The sequence below is a fragment of the Argopecten irradians genome, chromosome 14 (assembly GCF_041381155.1).
Source record: "Argopecten irradians isolate NY chromosome 14, Ai_NY, whole genome shotgun sequence".
Taxonomy (NCBI): Eukaryota; Metazoa; Mollusca; class Bivalvia; order Pectinida; family Pectinidae; genus Argopecten; species Argopecten irradians.
In genome coordinates, this window is record NC_091147.1 from 17,259,171 (window position 1) to 17,280,814 (window position 21,644).

The 21,644-nt window shown below is 40.9% G+C and overlaps 1 protein-coding gene across 1 annotated transcript in view; it reads left to right on the top strand.

Moving 5' to 3' along the window:
* The window catches only part of LOC138307068 (glutamate receptor ionotropic, kainate 2-like), a 29,130-nt gene extending 18,110 nt beyond the window's left edge, over positions 1 to 11,020 (top strand). The window contains exons 11-13 of the mRNA XM_069247696.1: positions 4,648 to 4,865; positions 6,535 to 6,806; positions 9,714 to 11,020. Of these exons, the coding sequence (XP_069103797.1) occupies positions 4,648 to 4,865; positions 6,535 to 6,806; positions 9,714 to 9,990 (767 nt within the window). The 3' untranslated portion in view covers positions 9,991 to 11,020. The remainder of the gene's footprint in view (positions 1 to 4,647; positions 4,866 to 6,534; positions 6,807 to 9,713) is intronic.
* Positions 11,021 to 21,644: the final 10,624 nt, after the last annotated feature.

The window sequence follows — 21,644 nt, forward strand, 5'->3', positions numbered from 1 at the left end:
CGATATTTCGTCCCATGGGCCTTAACGGTCATCTGACTCATAGTACAAAACAACAAAGTCACAAGTGTTGGTTAACGATTAATATAAACAATACAAGGAACTCCTTAGTTGAATATGTAAGTTTCTGAAATAGGTAAATGTCATTTGTTGAACAAACTTGGTAGCCCTTCATCCATTTATAGTTGTAACCTATTCAAGGATTAATATAAGGAGGGGTCAGATTTTAAAGCCAAATTTCAGCAAAGCTCCCATTTTGGACCTCCGCCGTACTATCCCCATGGGTCTAAGCTCGGTCCTTTATAAAATATGATTGTCCTTACCTAAAGTTCCCCCTTCTGAATCAATTAAAACCCCTATAGATCAATTTTCATTGAGATCGGAGACTGAAACCTGAAAACAGGAAGTGGGCCAGCAGCCATTTTGGAATACCAAAATCTTTACGAAAATGTCTGCATGTTGTTCAGCATCAATTAAAACCCCTATATACCAATTTTCATTGAGATCGGAGACTGAAACCTTAAAACAGGAAGTGGGCCAGCACCCATCTTGGAATACCAAAATCTTTACGAAAATGTTTGCATGTTGTTCGGCATCAATTAAAACCCCTATAGACCAATTTTGATTGAGATCGGAGACCAAAACCTGAAAACAGGAAGTGGGCCAGCTAAAATTAAGAAAATTTGCCCTTTTGGGACCCCACCCCTCAGCCCCTAGGGGTCGGACAAGACTCATTTATATAAAATATTATTGTCCTTCCCCAATGATGTTTCACACCAAATATGGATGAAATTCATCCAAGGACGAAGGAGGAGTAGGATTTTAAAGCTAAAATTAAGAACATTCCCCATTTGGGGCCTCAGCCCCTAGGGGTCGGACCAGGCTCATTTATATAAAATATGATTGTCCTTCCCCAATGATGTTTTACACCAAATATAGATGAAATCCATCCAAGGATGAAGGAGGAGTAGGATTTTAAAGCTAATATTAAGAAAATTTGTCCTTTTGGGACCCCATCCCTCAACCCCAAGGGGTCGGACCAGGCTCATTTATATAAATTATGATTGTCCGTCCCCAATGATGTTTCACACCAAATATGCAAAGGATGAAGGAGGAGTAGGATTTTAAAACTAAAATTAAGAAAATTTGCCCTTTTGGGGCCCCATCCCTCAGCCCCTAGGGGTCGGACCAGACTCATTTATATGAAATATGATTGTCCGTCCCCAATGATGTTTCACACCAAATATGGAAGAAATCCATCTAAGGATAAAGGAGGAGTAGGATTTTGTAGGATTTTAAAGCTAAAATTAAGAAAATTTGCCCTTTTGGGGCCCCACCCTTCAGCCCCTAGGGGTTGGACCAGGCTCATTGATATAAAATATGATTGTCCGTCCCCAATGTTTCACACCAAATATGGAAGAAATCCATCTAAGGATGAAGGAGGAGTAGGATTTTAAAGCTAAAATTAAGAAAATTTGCCCTTTTGGGGCCCCACCCCTCAGCCCCTAGGAGTCGGACCAGACTCATTTATATGAAATATGATTGTCTGTCCCCAATGATGTTTCACACCAAATATGGAAGAAATCCATCTAAGAATGAAGGAGGAGTAGGATTTTAAAGCTAAAATTAAGAAAATTTGCCCTTTTGGGGCCCAACCCCTCAGCCCCTAGGGGTCGGACCAGGCTCATTTATATAAATTATGATTGTCCGTCCCCAATGATGTTTCACACCAAATATGCAAAGGATGAAGGAGGAGTAGGATTCTAAAACTAAAATTAAGAAATTTGCCTTTTGGGCCCCATCCCTTATGAAATATGATTGTCCGTCCCCAATGATGTTTCACACCAAATATGGAAGAAATCCATCTAAGGATGAAGGAGGAGTAGATTTTAAAGCTAAAATTAAGAAAATTTGCCCTTTTGGGGCCCCACCCCTCAGCCCCTAGGGGTCGGACCAGACTCATTTATATGAAAATATGATTGTCCGTCCCCAATGATGTTTCACACCAAATATGGAAGAAATCCATCTAAGGATGAAGGAGGAGTAGGATTTTAAAGTTAAAATTAAGAAAATTTGCCCTTTTGGGGCCCCACCCCTCAGCCCCTAGGGGTCGGACCAGACTCATTTATATAAAATATGATTGTCTGTCCCCAATGATGTTTCACACCAAATATGGAAGAAATCCATCCAAGGATGAAGGAGGAGTAGGATTTTAAAGCTAAAATTAAGAAAATTTGCCCTTTTGGGGCCCCACCCCTCAGCCCCTAGGGGTCGGACCAGGCTCATTTATATAAAATATGATTGTCTGTCCCCAATGATGTTTCACACCAAATATGGAAGAAATCCATCTAAGGATGAAGGAGGAGTAGGATTTTAAAGCTAAAATTAAGAAAATTTGCCCTTTTGGGGCCCCACCCCTCAGCCCCTAGGAGTCGGACCAGACTCATTTATATGAAATATGATTGTCTGTCCCCAATGATGTTTCACACCAAATATGGAAGAAATCCATCTAAGAATGAAGGAGGAGTAGGATTTTAAAGCTAAAATTAAGAAAATTTGCCCTTTTGGGGCCCCACCCCTCAGCCCCTAGGGGTCGGACCAGGCTCATTTATATAAATTATGATTGTCCGTCCCCAATGATGTTTCACACCAAATATGCAAAGGATGAAGGAGGAGTAGGATTTTAAAACTAAAATTAAGAAAATTTGCCCTTTTGGGGCCCCATCCCTCAGCCCCTAGGGGTCGGACCAGACTCATTTATATAAATATGATTGTCCGTCCCCAATGATGTTTCACACCAAATATGGAAGAAATCCATCTAAGGATGAAGGAGGAGTAGGATTTTAAAGCTAAAATTAAGAAAATTTGCCCTTTTGGGGCCCCACCCCTCAGCCCCTAGGGGTCGGACCAGACTCATTTATATAAAATATGATTGTCCGTCCCCAATGATGTTTCACACCAAATATGGAAGAAATCCATCTAAGGATGAAGGAGGAGTAGGATTTTAAAGCTAAAATTAAGAAAATTTGCCCTTTTGGGGCCCCACCCCTCAGCCCCTAGTTGTCGGACCAGACTCATTTATATAAAATATGATTGTCTGTCCCCAATGATGTTTCACACCAAATATGGAAGAAATCCATCTAAGGATGAAGGAGGAGTAGGATTTTAAAGTTAAAATTAAGAAAAATTTGCCCTTTTTGGGGCCCCACCCCTCAGCCCCTAGGAGTCTGACCAGACTCATTTATATAAAATATGATTGTCTGTCCCCAATGATGTTTCACACCAAATATGCAAAGGATGAAGGAGGAGTAGGATTTTAAAACTAAAATTAAGAAAATTTGCCCTTTTGGGGCCCCATCCCTCAGCCCCTAGGGGTCGGACCAGACTCATTCATATGAAATATGATTGTCCGTCCCCAATGATGTTTCACACCAAATATGGAAGAAATCCATCTAAGGATGAAGGAGGAGTAGGATTTTAAAGCTAAAATTAAGAAAATTTGCCCTTTTGGGGCCCCACCCCTCAGCCCCTAGGAGTCGGACCAGACTCATTTATATGAAATATGATTGTCTGTCCCCAATGATGTTTCACACCAAATATGGAAGAAATCCATCTAAGGATGAAGGAGGAGTAGGATTTTAAAGCTAAAATTAAGAAAATTTGCCCTTTTGGGGCCCCACCCCTCAGCCCCTAGGAGTCAGACCAGACTCATTTATATGAAATATGATTGTCTGTCCCCAATGATGTTTCACACCAGATATGGAAGAAATCCATCTAAGAATGAAGGAGGAGTAGGATTTTAAAGCTAAAATTAAGAAAATTTGCCCTTTTGGGGCCCCGCCCCTCTGCCCCTAGGGGTCGGACCTATCTCATTTATATAAAATATGATTGTCCTTCCCCAAGGATGTTTCATACCAAATATGGATGTAATTCACTCAAGGGTTTAGGAGGAGTAGGCTTTTGTATAAATAGTTTTACGCACGACGCACGGCGGACGGCGCACGCGACGGCGCACGACGACGGACAAAACACGATGACAATAGGTCATCCTGACCTTCGGTCACATCCATTAAAAACGATATTTCGTCCCAGTATACATATACAATTAGCTTTATTGTGCTCTTTGGGCGAGATGACTACGTAATCCAAAATAATTCTAACAGTTTTTTCAAACTATTTCGTCCTTGAAATTCACTGTCAAAATTTTGCAAGTAGCAATTTGATTGGCCATTTCCAAAGGTCACCTGGACATGACCCCCAATGGGATTTTCTCAGATCCTCTTATCAAACGTAGTGATAATAAGGATCTGTATTTTAATCAGATTGACGTAATACTGACTCCACATCACATTGTTTACCGTTTGTTTTTACAGACCGAATAATTTATTCCATTATCGTTCTATTTCATAAATGCTTTTGTTGTTTTACTAGTCTTCTTCCAATCGTCCGTCAATTGTCTCAACCATCGTGTCATCTGACTTACTGTTTGCATTTAACTCATTCAATCATGTCTAATTTGTCATCAATGACTGATCCATCATATCTTTATCATTGCCATAGACCATTCGCAATGCACGCTTTCTTAAAAATGATTTTTAATAGCGAGATAACGATACCCAGTATTCAAATATCTTATACTTAATCCTACAGGAGGAGAGCACATGTCTGACGCCGTGTCCGGGAGGACGTTACTCAGCTTCTGGTGGCTGTTTTGTATCGTTATGATGGCCACCTACAGCGGTAATCTGATAGCCTTCCTCACGGTCACCAAGGAGAAACTGCCGTTCGATACACTCAGTGGCATGGTCAATCAGGATGTGTATAGGTGGGGGACGATCGGAGGAACGGCCTTTATCGACATCTTCAAGGTAAGAAAACTGGACGTACATTATGTACATAGGTAGGAGCGGCTTTTATCGACATATTCAAGTGAAAAAACCATTACATTTAATCGCAGACCGTTCCTCTATCTTTCATTTCTAAATTCAGAATTTCTCATTAACACTTTAAGACGGAATTCCGTCTTTGCATATTACAGATTAGCCCCCTTGCAGGTAGGTATCCATCGTAACGTGTCATTATTTTATGGGTGGAATTCACGTCGTTTTCTAAGAAAAGTATGACGTTACGCACACAAAAAAATGACTGTAATATACATATACAGAATACTATAACATAGCACAAATGGCCATCTGGCCAGTGTAGTGTGCTGTTTGGCCTTCTGGCAACAAAGTAGAAACAATTTATCAGAATATTTACTTGGCGTTTCCGTGCAATAATTAATGACGAATTATTGGTTTCTTTAAAATGTGAAATGCATTTTTTAAAATCCGTGGTAACTACACATCATTTGATCAATAATTGGTGTTCAATCGTGTATATATACACAGAATTAACACAAAAAATAATATAGAATAATTTACTTTGCCATTGGTGCATGCGCAATCAGTACTTCATTCCATATAGGATATAGTGGCACGGAATTTTTTCGGGATGCAATTTTTTTTTTATATTTTTAACGTGAGGTAAAATCATAAGCTCAAACTTTTCAATGGTGGTAATGGTCTAAAGTAAGTAACTTTTGTAACTGAAGAAAAATACTAAATCGTCTGCTCCTGATTTTAATAGTGAAAAAATACCATTTGTCAGCGGTGGAGCATCTTTAAGTATTAGAGCACATATTTCACTGAAATGTTGAAGATCAAAGGTTTGAATCTTACTTTTATTCTGTCCAGGAAATTATTTATTAAACTTTTTTTCCCTTCCTTTTTATCTCGATAGCATCATCATTTGTTTGTTTGTTTGATTAATTAACGTCCTATTAACAGCTATGGTCATGTAAGGAAGGCCTCCCATGTATGCGGTGTGTTGCGTGTATGTTGTGCGAGGTGCGTGTTTTGGGAGACTGCGGTAAATTCATGTTATGTCTTCTTGTATAGTGGAACTATTGCCCTTTTTATAGTGCTATATCACTGAAGCATGCCGCCGAAGACACCAAGCAACACATCCCACCCGGTCACATTATACTGACAACGGGCGAACCAGTCGTCCCACTCCCCGTTTGCTGAGCGCTAAGCAGGAGCAGAAACTACCACTTTTATAGACTTTGGTGTGTCTCGGCCAGGGGACAGAACCCAGAGCCTTCCTCACAGAGGCGAACGCTCAACGCAAGGCCAAAAGTGAGGCGGTGCCAAGGAAGGCATAAGGAAAGATAAAGTCAGTTAGGAAGAAAAGATAAGATCCTAAATTTAGTCGCCTTTTACGATCATGCAATAGGGGCAGCAGGTACAATTCTAACGCCCTACCTGCAGGGCTCGAAAGCATCATCAAAATGGCAATATTATCAGGTTCGAACGAAAGTGTTCACCGTGATTTTACGGGTGTTGATAGTGGGGATTATGGATGTTCGGGGTAATATTGTAATGGTGTATCCGTTACTATTAATTTTCTCGAACTATTGTGACCCGTGACACTGGACTTCGTTGTTGAGTGAAAGCAGCAAACTTTCCTTTTTTTAACAATTGATGTATTTTTCAGACGTCCCAACAGCGTTCATTCAAACAGGTGTGGGACGGAATAGTCCGATTTAACCAAACTGATAAAGACGTCCTGACCTCTGACCCGGCATTACACATCACAAAGGTGCTGTCCGGTGACTACGTGTTTCTGGCAGACAAGACTTACAACGAGCTTATGATCCGGAGTAGGAAGGAGTGTGACCTGATCATGACTAACGAGGAGTTCCTTCCCTTCCAATACGCTGTTGGACTGCCAAACAACTCACCATACACAAGACTCTTCGCTAATGCGTAAGCACTAGATTAATATTTTTTGGTTAACTCAAAACAGCTAAATCTGTGACGAAAATTTAAAAAAAAAAAGAAAAAAAGGCATGTTCCGATATTTTATGTAATGATTATTGCTGACAGTATTTTATTTTCCAAATATATAGGAACTTTTAAACAACAAGAGGCCCATGGACCTTAACGGTCACCTGACATCCAATAATTTGTCATTTAGTAATTTGTCATTTAAGGGCCAACATAATAGCTATGAGGGACTTTAACACATGGTGTGTTAATTTTTTCCCTCCTGTATTCAACACAGAAGCTAGAGTAAATATGAACTGATGTTGATGAATCTCGTACTGGAACAATTTATCATAACTGACATATGGTTGTTATTTTTCTTTCTAATTTTATCATCCTATGGTCAGGTGACCTAAAAATTTAAGCCATTTTGACCCCACTGGGCTCCACCCCTCAGCCTTTGGGGATGAGACAGGGTCAAAATGAAATAATAGCAAAATGTCCTCTTGTGGTTATAATGTGAATCAAAACAATTGAACAATTTCCAGTAGAAAATAAACAAAATATAAAAAGTATTCAATATAAACTATAGCAAACTTAGCCTCCTCCCCAGGGGCAAACAAAGAGGCCAAGGGTTATAAAATTCACAATTCTGATAAAGCATCACAATATCTTTAGAACACAAGGTCCAATAATAGCATTATTACAAAGGACATGAACTCTATAATATAGTTACCGTCGAAAAATTCCCTTTTTCAAACTCATCCTAGATCTTATTGATATAAGGCTACATACAGAGTTTCATCAAAATCAGTTCACATTTACCAAAGTTCGTTTGTTTGTTTGATTAATTAACGTCCTATTAACAGCTATGGTCATGTAAGGACTGCCTCCTATGTATGCGGGTGTGTTGCGTGTATGTTGTGCGAGGTGCGTGTTTTGGGAGACTGCTGTATATTCATGTTGTGTCTTCTTGTATAGTGGAACTGTTGCCCTTTTTATAGTGCAATATCACTGAAGCATACCGCCGAAGACACCAAGCAACACACCCCACCCGGTCACATTATACTGACAACGGGCGAACCAGTCGTCCCACTCCCTGTATGCTGAGCGCTAAGCAAGAGTAGAAACTACCACTTTTATAGACTTTGGTGTGTCTCGGCCAGGGGACAGAACCCAGAGCCTTCCTCACAGGGGCGAACGCTCAACCCAAGGCCAAAAGTGAGGCGGTGCCAAGGGAGGCATTAGGAAACATAAAGTCAGTTAGGAAGAATAGAAAAGATAAGATCCTAAATTTAGTCGCATTTTACGATCATGCAATAGGGGCAGCAGGTACAATTCTAACGCCCTACCTGCAGGGTCATTTACCAAAGTTATCTTGTTCACAAACACAATGATAAAATTAGAACAAAGGGCAATAACTTGTGCGTTACTGTCGAATAATTCCCATTTTTGAACTCGTACGAAATCTTGTTGATATAAGGCTACATACAAAGTTTCATCAACCTCGGTTAACATTTACTAAAGTCATCATGTTCACAAAGTAACGTTAACGCACGATGGACAATAGGCTATTGCAGTAGGTCACTATGACGTATGGTCAGGTGACCTAAAATAGTAACAGTGACCTTGACCTTGACCTGGCAATCCTGAAACTGTATCTTGTCGAAAATATTATGGTCCTTTAAATTTGTGTGAAGATTGATCAAAATCACTCAGGAATGAAGCCGTTAGAGCACTGGAAAGGATTTTCTAAAAATAGTAACGGTGACCTTGACCGTGCAACCTTGAAACTCAAACTTTTTTCAGTCTTTTGTATTTGTGTGCAGTTTGAGCAAAATCACTCAAGGAATGAAGCCGCTAGAGTGCTGACAAAAAAATATCTAAAAATAGTAACAGTGACCTTGACCTTAGTCTGGCAATCTTCACACTCAAACTTGTCCGAAATATTATGATCCTTTGTCTATGTGTGAAGTGTGATCAAAATCACTCAAGGAATGAAGCCGCTAGAGTGCTGATAGGGATTTTCTAAAATAGTAGCAGTGACCTTGAACTTGACCCAGCAACCCTGAAACTCAAACTCGTCCAAGATCTTGTTAATATTAAGCTACATACAAAGTTTCATCAATCTCGGTTCACATTTACTCAAGTTATCGTGTTCACAACAAAAAGTTAATGCACGACGGAGTGCTGACAAAGAAATTATCTAAGAATAGTAACAGTGACCTTGATATTATGATCCTTTGTCTGTGTGAAGTGTGATCAAAATCACTCAAGGAATGAAGCCGCTAGAGTGCTGATAGGGATTTTCTTAAAATAGTAGCAGTGACCTTGAACTTGACCCAGCAACCCTGACACTCGAACGAGATCTTGTTAATATTAAGCTACATACAAAGTTTCATCAATCTCGATTCACATTTACTCAAGTTATCGTGTTCACAACAAAAAGTTAACGCACGACGGACGACGTACGACGACGGACAAAAGGTTATCGCAATAGGTCACCATGACCTATGGTCAGGTGACCTAATAAGACGGAAAATAGTTATATCTGCAGTTAGGCACTGTCTTATGTCTTTTAACATTTTTGTCAATAAAATTGTTTGAACTTGAAATGAAAGACCAAATGACATCAGGAAACAACGGTTATATTAAAACGACGATTTTTGTAGAATCGAATCAATATAGATGATCTAAATAGAATCGATAAAAGAACAAAAACGTATTCTGCTCTTGGATATAGTAGAAAGAGTGTTAACTTGTGTAACGTTGTTTTATGTCGATGCATCTTTTATCACATGGCATCATTTGGCTTGAAAGTAAACCTATTCTAGCAAAGTTCGTGGTATATCACGAAATACTGACGTTTTGAGCATTAATATGGAATTATTTATTATTTTCTTTCAGAATTTTGTCAATTCATGAAAGTGGATTGTTACAAATTTGGAAGCTTAAACATTGGCCGAAAAGAAGCACGTGTTACGGTTCTATGGTGCCCGAGGCTACCATCGTGAGTTTGATCGACATACAAAGTGCTTTCTACCTGATTGGTATAGGGATTGTGGTGGCTGTTACGGTGCTGACATGCGAGTGTGGATACTCGTACTGGAAGAAACGTAAAGGAGCGAACTGTGATACCGCTCGAGTGATCCATAAACATACCAAACATATCGCATATAATTAATTTTTCTTTTTCATACCAAATCTGGCCTTCTGAATGGCCAATATTTTTTTGCATACCACTATGAAAAAAAATCCGAGAATGACGCGAAACCCCGACGTTATCGTGACGTCACAATAGAGACATTGACGTTGCGTATTGATTCGGAAAAAAAGAATCCCTTAAAAAACCATTATAACGGTACATTTAAACATACTTCATTTTATCAAATAGAGTATAAAATTAATTATAAGTATTGATGTCACTATTATTAAATTTTATCGGGGTATGAAACAAAAATTGTGTGCACGCTACGCGGATTCACACAATTTGCAAACAATTTTTGTTATGCCCCAATAAAATAAAAATAAAAATAGTGACATCAATGCTTAAAAAAATCAAAGGAACACACTTTCATACTAAACAGAGCATCATAAATAAAACAAGAAGGGTACAAATTAAAGAACAAGTTTTTGATACCGCTGTTGTAATCCCGATTTTATTAAAAATATTTTGAAAGAAAGATTTAAATTTTTGTATCAGTAAGCATTGAAAGCTGTGTCGTCATGGTGAGCGCAAATGGAGGGGCATAAATCCATAAATGCTTTATATATATATTCACAAAATGCACGTTGATGCCAAAAGGGACGTTCAGATAATGAATTTGAAATCACAATAAAGAGTTGTGCCTCGAGCTTTCATTGTGTTACTTGGTCAATATTTTACTTTTAAATTAGAGAAAATGGAAACGGGACGTGTTCAAGGAGATGACCATAGACTCAATTGATCTTTCAAAAACGTTTATTAATTCAAACTCATGAATCTGTACAATAACTCTATCATCATGTTTTGATCGATAATTTATTAGATGTACCTTTGAAGATCACCGTATACATGAGTGTACGCAGATTGATAAACTGTTATTTTGATGGCGACAGTGACACTGCCCGTATTGTCATTCGCCAAAGCGTGATAACGAATGACAACTGTTGTATTGACATACATCCACAGACGATGTCACATTTATGTAATAATGTGATAGAAATTAAACAATTTTAACTGTGAAATATATTGTTTATTTTCAATAAAATGAATTTAAAGTTGTTCCAACTTAGTGCACACACATGACATTGTACATTTACATTGATCGCATACATGTGTTGGAAGTATGTTGTCACATGATTACTTTTCAATCTGTATAACAAATTCAAAATTAACAAGTTGAATCAATGTAACATTGGTGTGGCCACTACTTTTATTTCTCATTCAATCACATGCTGACCGTAGAAATTGCTACACTAAATTCAGCGATATCACATATCTACATGTAGCGTTATGTAACAAAGTGTCCTAGAGATATCACATTATCAAACAAATAAACGTATTTCGCGAAATCTCGTGTGCGTTTTAGAAATATAAATTGATCGCTTTTAATTCATGCCCCTATTGCATGATCGTAAAAGGTGACCTTATTTCAGATCAACTATTCTCTTCTCCCAAAATGACATTCTTCTTTGTAACGTCTCCCCTGACATCGCCTCACTTTAGGCCTTCAGCTGAGCGTTCGCCCCTGAGGTACAGAAATACATTCTGATTTGGAAATTTTATTCTTGAAATCTTGGTTACAACTTGGAAATGTTCCTTGGCTGAAACTCACCATACTGTATAAAGTGGCAGTTTGTTCTCGCATTGACCACCGCTTCGCCCGTTGTCAGTGTAATGTGACCGGGATGGGTTATGTAAGGATGGCCTCCCATGTTTGCGGTGTGTAGAGAGTATGAAATCCGCGGTGCGTGTTTTGGAAGACTGCAGTATATTCATGTTATATCTTTTTGTATTTTGGAACTCGCCAGTCTACAAGCAAATTTCAGATGAATTACACATGAAAAATATCATCACAGAGGCTTATTATCAATACTTTTACTCATAATATTGTACAAATAAATGTAGATTCAAATCAAATTAAGTTTTACGAATTATTCCACAATAATGTCCGTCTTGGTTGTGGTTGTTTATGCTTTTATAAATATGCCTACATAATGTAGTATCACGCCCATTAATGTAATATATCTGTCTGGTCAATAAAGCAATACCGTTTTGCGGATGCGAGGCATATACGTTAATCGTTTCATCTGTTGATGATAAAGTCATTCTTATACAAGGACTATGAACACTTGCTGATGTATGCCAGGTAAGGCTGGTCACTTTTGACAAGTACCAGCGGGGTGGGCTTGCAATTAAGGTCGTCACAGGTAAATCGACAGATTGAATCGACGGTGTCCGCTAATTATGAACTGGCCAAAATATGACACGTGCGCCTTAAAAAACTTGCCCGTGACTTGAATAGTCCAAGATCTTCTGGGACACTTAACAAAGACATAACATGAGGCCACTTTAAAATGAAAATACGTCGAGCTGTTCTTTATTGGCAAAACCAAGGACCAATCAATTGTAACCAAGATTTCAAAATTAAATATTTCTAAATGAGAATGTGTTTCTGTCTGGCGGAAAGAAAACAAGAGGCCCATGGGCCTTAACGATCATCTGACTATTAGCACAACACAACGTAGTCGTTTAAAGATTCCAGCCTATTTGACCTCTGTGGCCGTGAATGAAGATCAAGGTCATTCATTTGAACATACTTGGTAGCCCTTCATCCCAGCAAGTCACAGGCCCAATATCAGGTCTGTAGGCCTCCTAGTTATTCTAAAGAAGTCGATTAAAGATTTTAGACTATTTGACCCTTGTGACATTGAATGTCATTCATTTGAATAAACTTGGTAGCCCTTTATCTCAGCATGCTGCCGGCCCAATATGAGTATCCCGGGCATTTCCGTTCTTGAGAAGAAGAGTTATCGATCAGTCTTAAGATGGACAGAAGGGGAGAGTAAGGATTATCTAAGCTGGTGTTCAGAGGGAAAGGCTCTAGACTTCTTCACCATCGTTACCCAGGAGGGTGAGGACTATTCCTTGCTGGAAGGACGCTTTGGAGATATGGAGCTTACAGAGACTTCAAAAGCTAAATTTCACCAAGCTACTCAGGACCAGGAGGAGTCTTTAAAGGACTGGGCGGACCGAGTCTTAACGCTAGCCACTCCTGCCGTCAAGGACCTCCCTGAGAAATATAGTAGGAAGGAGATCAGAACAAAGTTTTGTCAAGGCTGCTGGGACCGGAATGCTGGCAAGCACGTCTGCCTGGAGAAGCCAAGGTCAATCAGACAAGCACTGGATGCGGTGAAGCATTTTCAGTACATCTCCCAGACAGTGGACAAGAAGAAGGAGGACCGTTATTCGGTAAACGCCGTTGCAGGCTCCTCTGAGAGCAATCAGCTTGAAGAGATCAAGAAGGCTCCTGGTGATATCCATAGGCGCTGGGTCGTTCTGCGGCCAAGTCAATAGGCTCGAGTAAGGATATGAAGGATAAAACGAATGCAGAAGGGGCATTTCAAGAGAGATTGTCGAAGCTGGAAAAAGTCCCGACAGAATAGAGATTTAAACGAGGAGGGCTCAGGCAAGACGGCCGAACCCCTGAGCAACAGCCAGTAGAGAGGTCGATTGATACACTCTCGCCGACAGAGGCTTCTGGCACTTCTAAGGAGGAGTCTGTTGTCGGGACTTCTAGTTTCACATCGGATAATCATATCGAGGGTTCTTCCCCCGATCCCAAATTGGATACTGTTTCGGCTTCTAGCTGGACACAGACCAATAGAGCGAAGCAAAAAGGCAGATGAATTCAACATTTATCGGGTCTGTGCTATATCGTTTAAAGATTTTAGCCTTTATGACCTCTGTGACCTTGAACAAACTTGGTAGCACTTCATTCCAGCATGCTGCTGACCCAATATCAGTACCCTGGGCCTTCTGGTTCTTGAGAAGAAGTTTTTTAAAAAAGATTTTAGCTTTTTTGACCCTGTAATCTTGAATGAAGATCAAGGTTATTCATTTGAATAAACTTGATAGCCCTTCATCCAAGCATGTTACGGGCCCAATATCAGGTCTCTAGGCCTCTTAGTTATTCCCAAGAAGTTGTTTAAAGGAATTTTAGCCTATCTGACCCCTGTGACCTTAAATGATGGTAAAGGTCATTCACTTGAACAAACTTTGAAGCCCTTCCTCCCAACATGCTACAGGCCAAATATAAGTACCCTAGGCCTTTCGGTTATTGAGAAAAAGTCGTTTGAATGAAAAATTCACACAGCGCACAACGACGGACAGTGCATGATGACAATAGGTCATTCGGACACTTCGGTCAGATGACCTAAAAAGTCAGTTTACTTTCTGACATTTATTGATATCTTTATCGTGGTCGATATCTTTGATGAAATTTGGGGTGTGTAGCGACAGTATCTAAGGAGGTGGGACTTATTGGCAGACATTGAATATATCAATTTTTACGGCCTACCTGAAGGGCGCGGTGCCTGTTTTGGGAGACTGCGGTATATTCGTGTTGTGTCTTATTTTAAAGTGGAACTCTTGCCCTTTTTTACTGTTCTTTACCACTGAAGCATGCCGCCGAAGACACCAGTCAACACACCCATACCAGTCATGTTATACTGACAATGGGCAAACCTGTCGTCAAACTCCATCTATATATTGAGCGCTCAGCAAAAGCAGTAACTACCACTTCTATAAACTTTGGTGTGTCTCTGCAATGGGACAGAACCAAGAGCCTACCTCAGAGGAGAGAGTGCTCTACAGGAGGTACAACACGTACATAATGAAGGCCCCCAAAACACGCACCATGCACTTCATACACGTAATATACAGTTTGTTTGATTTATTAACGTCCTATTAACAGCTATGGTCATGTAAGGACGGCCTCCCATGTATGCGGTGTGTTGCGTGTATGTAGTGCGAGGTGAGTGTTTTGGGAGACTGTGGTATATTCATGTTGTGTCTTCTTGTATAGTGGAACTGTTGCCCTTTTTATAGTGCTATATCACTGAAGCATGCCGCCGAAGACACCAAGCAACACAACCCACCCGGTCACATTATACTGACAACGGGCGAACCAGTCGTCCCACTCCCGTTATGCTGAGCGCTAAGCAGGAGCAGAAACTACCACTTTTATAGACTTTGGTGTGTCTCGGCCAGGGGACAGAACCCAGAGCCATGCACTTCATACACGTAATATACAGCATGCTTGCCGCATATACCATGGCCTTGACATCAGACTTGTACATTTTGACAGATAGATGTCTAGAGCATGGCCAGAGCGCACTGCTATATTGAAACGTAGAATTCGCTGACACCGTTTGGTATCGGGCCATGTAATTTCTTATTTGACTGCTTACAAAATATTACTACCGAGAAGCCTCACTTGCCGTGGTCTTTTCAACAAACAAATAATTTATCTACCCCTAGCAATCCATTTTATCGTGCATGCATATTTTGGGTCAATTCAGTAGTTTCTCTTTAGTAACGTCAAATTTCCCTCCTTGTCGTCATTTTCTAATAGTATGCAAATCGCCTTAAATCTCAACGGATAGCTATATTTGTATAGATGAATTATTCTTTTTATGAAAAGACCAAAGTAAATGGAGCTTAACGGTGGTCAGTTTAAATAGGAAAAAAACCTGGCCCGATACCAAATAGTATCAGGTAGTAGACCACAGTAGCACAGTCTAGCCATTGTTTTTATTTTTTTTATTTAGCAATTAATTTCTGTATTACTGCATAAATATAGAAAAAGCTAAGAATAAGCCACTGAATGTGAATGGTTGAATACCGGCTTCATAGTGAAGAAATTGTTTTTGGTGAAATGTGGGTTTTTAATAGAGTTTAGAGTCCTGTTTCTATAGCATGCGGTTCAGAAAATGGAAATTTTGTAATTTCTTTTTTAATTCTCTCATTTAATGGTAAGAGTAATTGGCTATCCTTCAAAAGAAAATTTGAGAGTTATCGATCAGTCTTAAGATGGACAGAAGGGGAGAGTAAGGATTATCTAAGCTGGTGTTCAGAGGGAAAGGCTCTAGACTTCTTCACCATCGTTACCCAGGAGGGTGAGGACTATTCCTTTAGAAAACTGATGAGGATGCTGGAAGGACGCTTTGGAGATATGGAGCTTACAGAGACTTCAAAAGCTAAATTTCACCAAGCTACTCAGGACCAGGAGGAGTCTTTAAAGGACTGGGCGGACCGAGTCTTAACGCTAGCCACTCCTGCCGTCAAGGACCTCCCTGAGAAATATAGTAGGAAGGAGATCAGAACAAAGTTTTGTCAAGGCTGCTGGGACCGGAATGCTGGCAAGCACGTCTGCCTGGAGAAGCCAAGGTCAATCAGACAAGCACTGGATGCGGTGAAGCATTTTCAGTACATCTCCCAGACAGTGGACAAGAAGAAGGAGGACCGTTATTCGGTAAACGCCGTTGCAGGCTCCTCTGAGAGCAATCAGCTTGAAGAGATCAAGAAGGCTCCTGGTGATATCCATAGGCGCTGGGTCGTTCTGCGGCCAAGTCAATAGGCTCGAGTAAGGATATGAAGGATAAAACGAATGCAGAAGGGGCATTTCAAGAGAGATTGTCGAAGCTGGAAAAAGTCCCGACAGAATAGAGATTTAAACGAGGAGGGCTCAGGCAAGACGGCCGAACCCCTGAGCAACAGCCAGTAGAGAGGTCGATTGATACACTCTCGCCGACAGAGGCTTCTGGCACTTCTAAGGAGGAGTCTGTTGTCGGGACTTCTAGTTTCACATCGGATAATCATATCGAGGGTTCTTCCCCCGATCCCAAATTGGATACTGTTTCGGCTTCTAGCTGGACAGAGACCAATAGAGCGAAGCCAAAGGCAGATGAATTCAACATTTATCGGGTCTGTGCGGGATCATCCTCTGTACCTATAACCATTGGGAATCAGCATATACAGGCACGTATGGACACTGGTGCTGAAATATCTATTCTTTCCTCTTCAGTATACCAAAGAGAAAGCCAAAGAAGGTGAGGAAAGCGGTTATGGATATGGCTAATCAAGACTCTGCCTTAAATGGGTTTCAGTTGGAACCCGTCCAGCTAAGGCTAGGAAGACAGGAATATAAGGAACGCGTTTATGTGGCGCCTATTAAAGACGACATGCTGTTGGGTCATGATTTACTCCATCATTGCGGTGCGGTGCATGATATGAAGACAGACACTCATGTTAGGGGATGACCGAGTTCATTTGCACATAAAGTTCAGAGAGGACAAACCAGTGGTGACAAGAGTGACTTTAACCCGGAATGTTGTGTTGCCACCTAGCACAGTAGTGCGTGTATCTGGAAAGCTGGATGCATCACTGAGTGACTATTACATGGAACCAATGGACGACTTAGGTGTAATAAGTCAGGAAGGCTAACACTGAACCAGTGGTGTGTCTAGTTAATACTGGAGACATATTTCAAACCCTTAAACGAGGGACAGTGGTGGCGAACGCCTTTGAAATTGACCATGTAGTAAAAGAAGGCGACACGGATCAATTTGCGAAGTCGGAGGAGACTTCTTGCCTTCCGCGCCGTGTAAATACCTGCCAAATGAGGAACAAGGAGGACTTACCTGACCACCTTAAGACTTTTGTTTGAGGAGTCATCTAAGCATCAAACGGACGAACAGAGTGAACAACTGAAGGCCCTTCTTGGTCGGTATCAGGATGTCTTCGCCAAGGATGAATTTGACTTAGGAAGTTTCACGGCCTTGGAACATGTAATAGACACTGGAGAGGCTAAGCCCATAAAACAACGGATGCGGAGGACACCCGCATGTTTTGTGGATGAAGAAGAGGCCCACTTAAAGAAAATGTTGGATGCAGGTGTAATCAGGAGTCGGTTTTCCAGTCTTGATCAGGAAAAGAGATGGATCAGTGAGATGGTGCGTAGATTATCGTGCTTTGAATAAATTGACTGTTAAGGACACCCCTGATTGAGGATTGTCTGGACACTTTATCCGGAAGTTTATGGTTTTCGAAACTAGATGCGAACTCTGCCTGCTGGCAAGTAAGGATCAGTGAAGCTGACCGTAAAAAGACAGCATTCCTCACCAAGTATGGTCTTTTTGAATATGTGAGGATGGGATTCGGACTTACTAATGCACCAGCAACATTTTCACGGGTAGTAAAGCTAATCCTGAGGGGGTTGACGTGGAAGACAGTATTAGCCTTCTTAGATGACATTCTAGTCCTAGGGAAAAACTTCGAGGACCATTTGCAGAATATATCCGAATCGTTGACCCGGTTTCGTCAATATGGGATGTAGCTGAAGCCTAGGAAGTGTGTACTATTCCAACCGGAAGTAGAGTTCCTAGGACGCACTGTCAATTCTAATAGCATTGCTATTGGGGACAAGGATATCCAGATAGTGAAGAATTGGCCGGTTCCCATCAATTCAAAGGATGTGGAGCTGTTTTGGGGTTCGTTAACTATCATCGGACCTTTGTCCGGAATTTCGCTGAAGTTGCTCAACCTCTGTATGGCCTGACGGGCAAGAACGAGTTTCACTGGGGACCAAGTGAGCAGGAATCGTTTGAGAGGGTGAAGAAAGCGTTAACCGAACCACCGGTTTTAACATTACCCATAAGAGAGTCATCGCCTATGGGAGTTTCTCTCTGACACATGAGCAAAGGAAAAATACTTTCCACTCAAGTTTAACTTGGCTACTACGGTTCCTCAAGGTCAATTGGCAAAGTGGATGGAGGAGCTCTCCCAGTACCACATGATTGTGAAGCACAGAGCTGAGGCAAAGCATGTGAATGCAGATGCGTTATCGCGCTTGCCGGATATGCTTACGCCATGTCCATCATTTATCGCCGGGATAACCCCCGACAAATTGCTTTGTTTGTTTGTTTGTTTGTTTGATTTATTAACGTCCTATTAACAGAAATTGCCATGTGGAGGATGCCAATACTGTGAGAAAGCTGACCGTCAGTGGGGAGAGTTCATTAGGGAAAGCTGACCGTCAGTGGGGAGAGTTCATTAGGGAAGTGGACGATACAGTTGGTCTGTCACAGCCAGTGTTGAAGGACATTGAAGAGGCGCCAGGGGTCAAGGGTTATCTTAACCGTACTTCATTGAGCGGGGAAGAGACTGCAGTAAACCCACATGTACATGATGCATGTGATGAAACCGTTGGCCAATCCATACTGTTTGATGCGGATGGGAATGTAAATCAGCTGGTAGCTGATGCTGCTCCGCAGGACCTAGCCGGTTTCCAAGATAACACATCCTCACAGGGTTCTCTGAATCAAAGTGAGGGTGGGACTGAAGGTTTCGGTCTTTTGGACCAAGATCCCGGACAGGAAACTTCTGTCAAGGTCTCTGCAGGCCCGAGTAAGCCTGTTGAGTGGGACCCATGTGGGGGTTTGGGCTCTTAGAGTCAGAAGCAGAAACTTTGAGGCGAATGGCGGAAATGAACAGAATGATGTGAGTCTTCTAGACCTATCATCTAGCCTCGACACTGAATAAGACATCGCTCAGTTTGAGAGTCTTCTTGGCTTGGAGTCACTGGGAGGAATTGGAGGTTGAACAAAGAAAGGATCTAACACTTCAGTTCTTCTGTGCGTTCTTGAAAAACAATGTTGAACCACAGGAGAATTATTTGTTTATGGCTTCGCCTGAGGAGAAGTACTACTGGCTGAATAGGGAACTATTTTTACTTTCTAACGGAGTATTATTTAAGAAGAAACTGGATAGTAAGGATCTTGAACTAGTAGTACCAGTAAGCCTCCGGGAAAGGACAATACATTTGCACCACGACATTCTATCAGCGGCACGTCAGGGCGTTGCTCGAAAGAAGGCCAAATTAAAGAAATTATTTTGGGTTGGACTCTCCCGAGATGTGGAGTCAAACGTCTTGTCATGCGACTTGTTTAGCCGAAAGAAGAAGAACAGATGTTGCGGTAAAGCTCCTATGACAGAATACCATGCAGGAACACCTATGGAAAGGGTTCATATAGATTTTTAGGGCCCTTACCTAAGACGCCAAGTGGAAACGAGCACTGTCTAATGATGGTGGATCAGTTAACTAAGTGGGTGGAATGTATTCCTTTACTATCACAAAAGGCTGATGTAACAGCCCGGGCAGCAGCCAATGAATTCTTTTCGAGATTTGGCTGCCCCTACATCTCTTCTCGGACCAGGGTCGAAATTTTGAGGGAAAGTTGTTTGAAGCTTTATGTCAAGCTCTACAAATTCACAAGTCCCGAACAATACCCTACCGACCATCCTCGAATGGACAAGTCGAGAGATTCAACAGGACTTGATGGATGCGGTACGTTGCTTTCTAAGCAAGTCGCAGAACCGATGGGATGAGCATGTTCAGCAAATTGCTGAAGCCATCAGGGCGTCAGTGAACCGGTCAACAGGGTTATATTGATGGCGGCCTACAGAGCTACGAGGCACCCTGCAACCGGATACAGCCCAAATATGATGATGATGATGATGATGGGAAGAGAGGTCCATTTACCAATTAACATCCTATACCCTATCCCTAAAACTGTGGCAGATAATTCCAGTTACCCTCAATATATTCAGAAATTGCGTGACCGACTTGAGACCATGTATAGCATAGCTAGAGACCATCTGGGAAAGGCAGCAGAACGCCAGAAGAAGAGTCATGATAGTAGGATAAGGGACAACAGATATGAGATAGGAGAGACAGTATATAAATTTAAACCTAGACATCGGAAGCTCGAATCACCATGGGCGGGTCCGTATATAATATCAAACATCCTCAGTTCAGCCGTATATACCATCCGGAACAGAACACGACAAGAAAACGTACACCATGATCAATTAAAAAGATGTTACATGACCGAGTTACCAAAATGGGCTCATGTAATAGATCAATAAATACTATATTTTACAGATTATGTCCACTATGCAGTGCACCCGGTGTCCTGAAAGATTTTCTAGAAAGAGGAGTGCGTACATACACCTTTATCAACATCACCTACCGATGGAGAAGGCCCCATTTGCCTGTTTACTTTGTGGATTTGTTGGGCTAAATAGAAAAGAATTGCATAAACATGTATCGGGATATCAAGAACATAGGGAGAGACGAAACGAACACACAGAGGATGAGAAGTATTTTTTGGAAGCAAAAACACCATACATCATCAAAATAGGGAAAGACGAAGCGTCAGATATACAGATAGTGGAAGTGGAGAGCAAGAGCCAGGGAGAGCCAAAGACAGGAAGAGTGACGGAGACATAGACGAAACTGAAGAGGACATTGGAGAAGATGGAGGAAGAGTTAGAGAGTGTGAAGAGGAAGAGAGCAAGAGAGAACGAAAGATTTGGGAAGTATATAGAGAGATTGGAGAGGAAGTTGGAACCTAAGAGTGAGTGTGTATTATATGGGTTTGATAAGATGTGGAACGAGTTTGAGAGCAAGTAATTTTATAGGAAAGGGGGAGGTTTTCATTATTAAGTTATCTATATCAAAGTTGTTTTCTTGAGAAGTTACTGAATTGGTATAGACCAGAATCAGTTCTGTTGTACAATTTTTTAATACAAAATAATTGTGATTCTTATATCTGATAAATGTTATCAATTAACGTTACTCATGTTAATTTCAGAGGGAATTCAGTTTTGTCAGAATTACCCTATGAAATGTATATAGACACATTTATATATAGATAAGACTTATGTATATCTAGTTTAATAGTTTATTGAATAATATGGAAAGCATTGTTGTACCTTTCGGGGACGAAAGG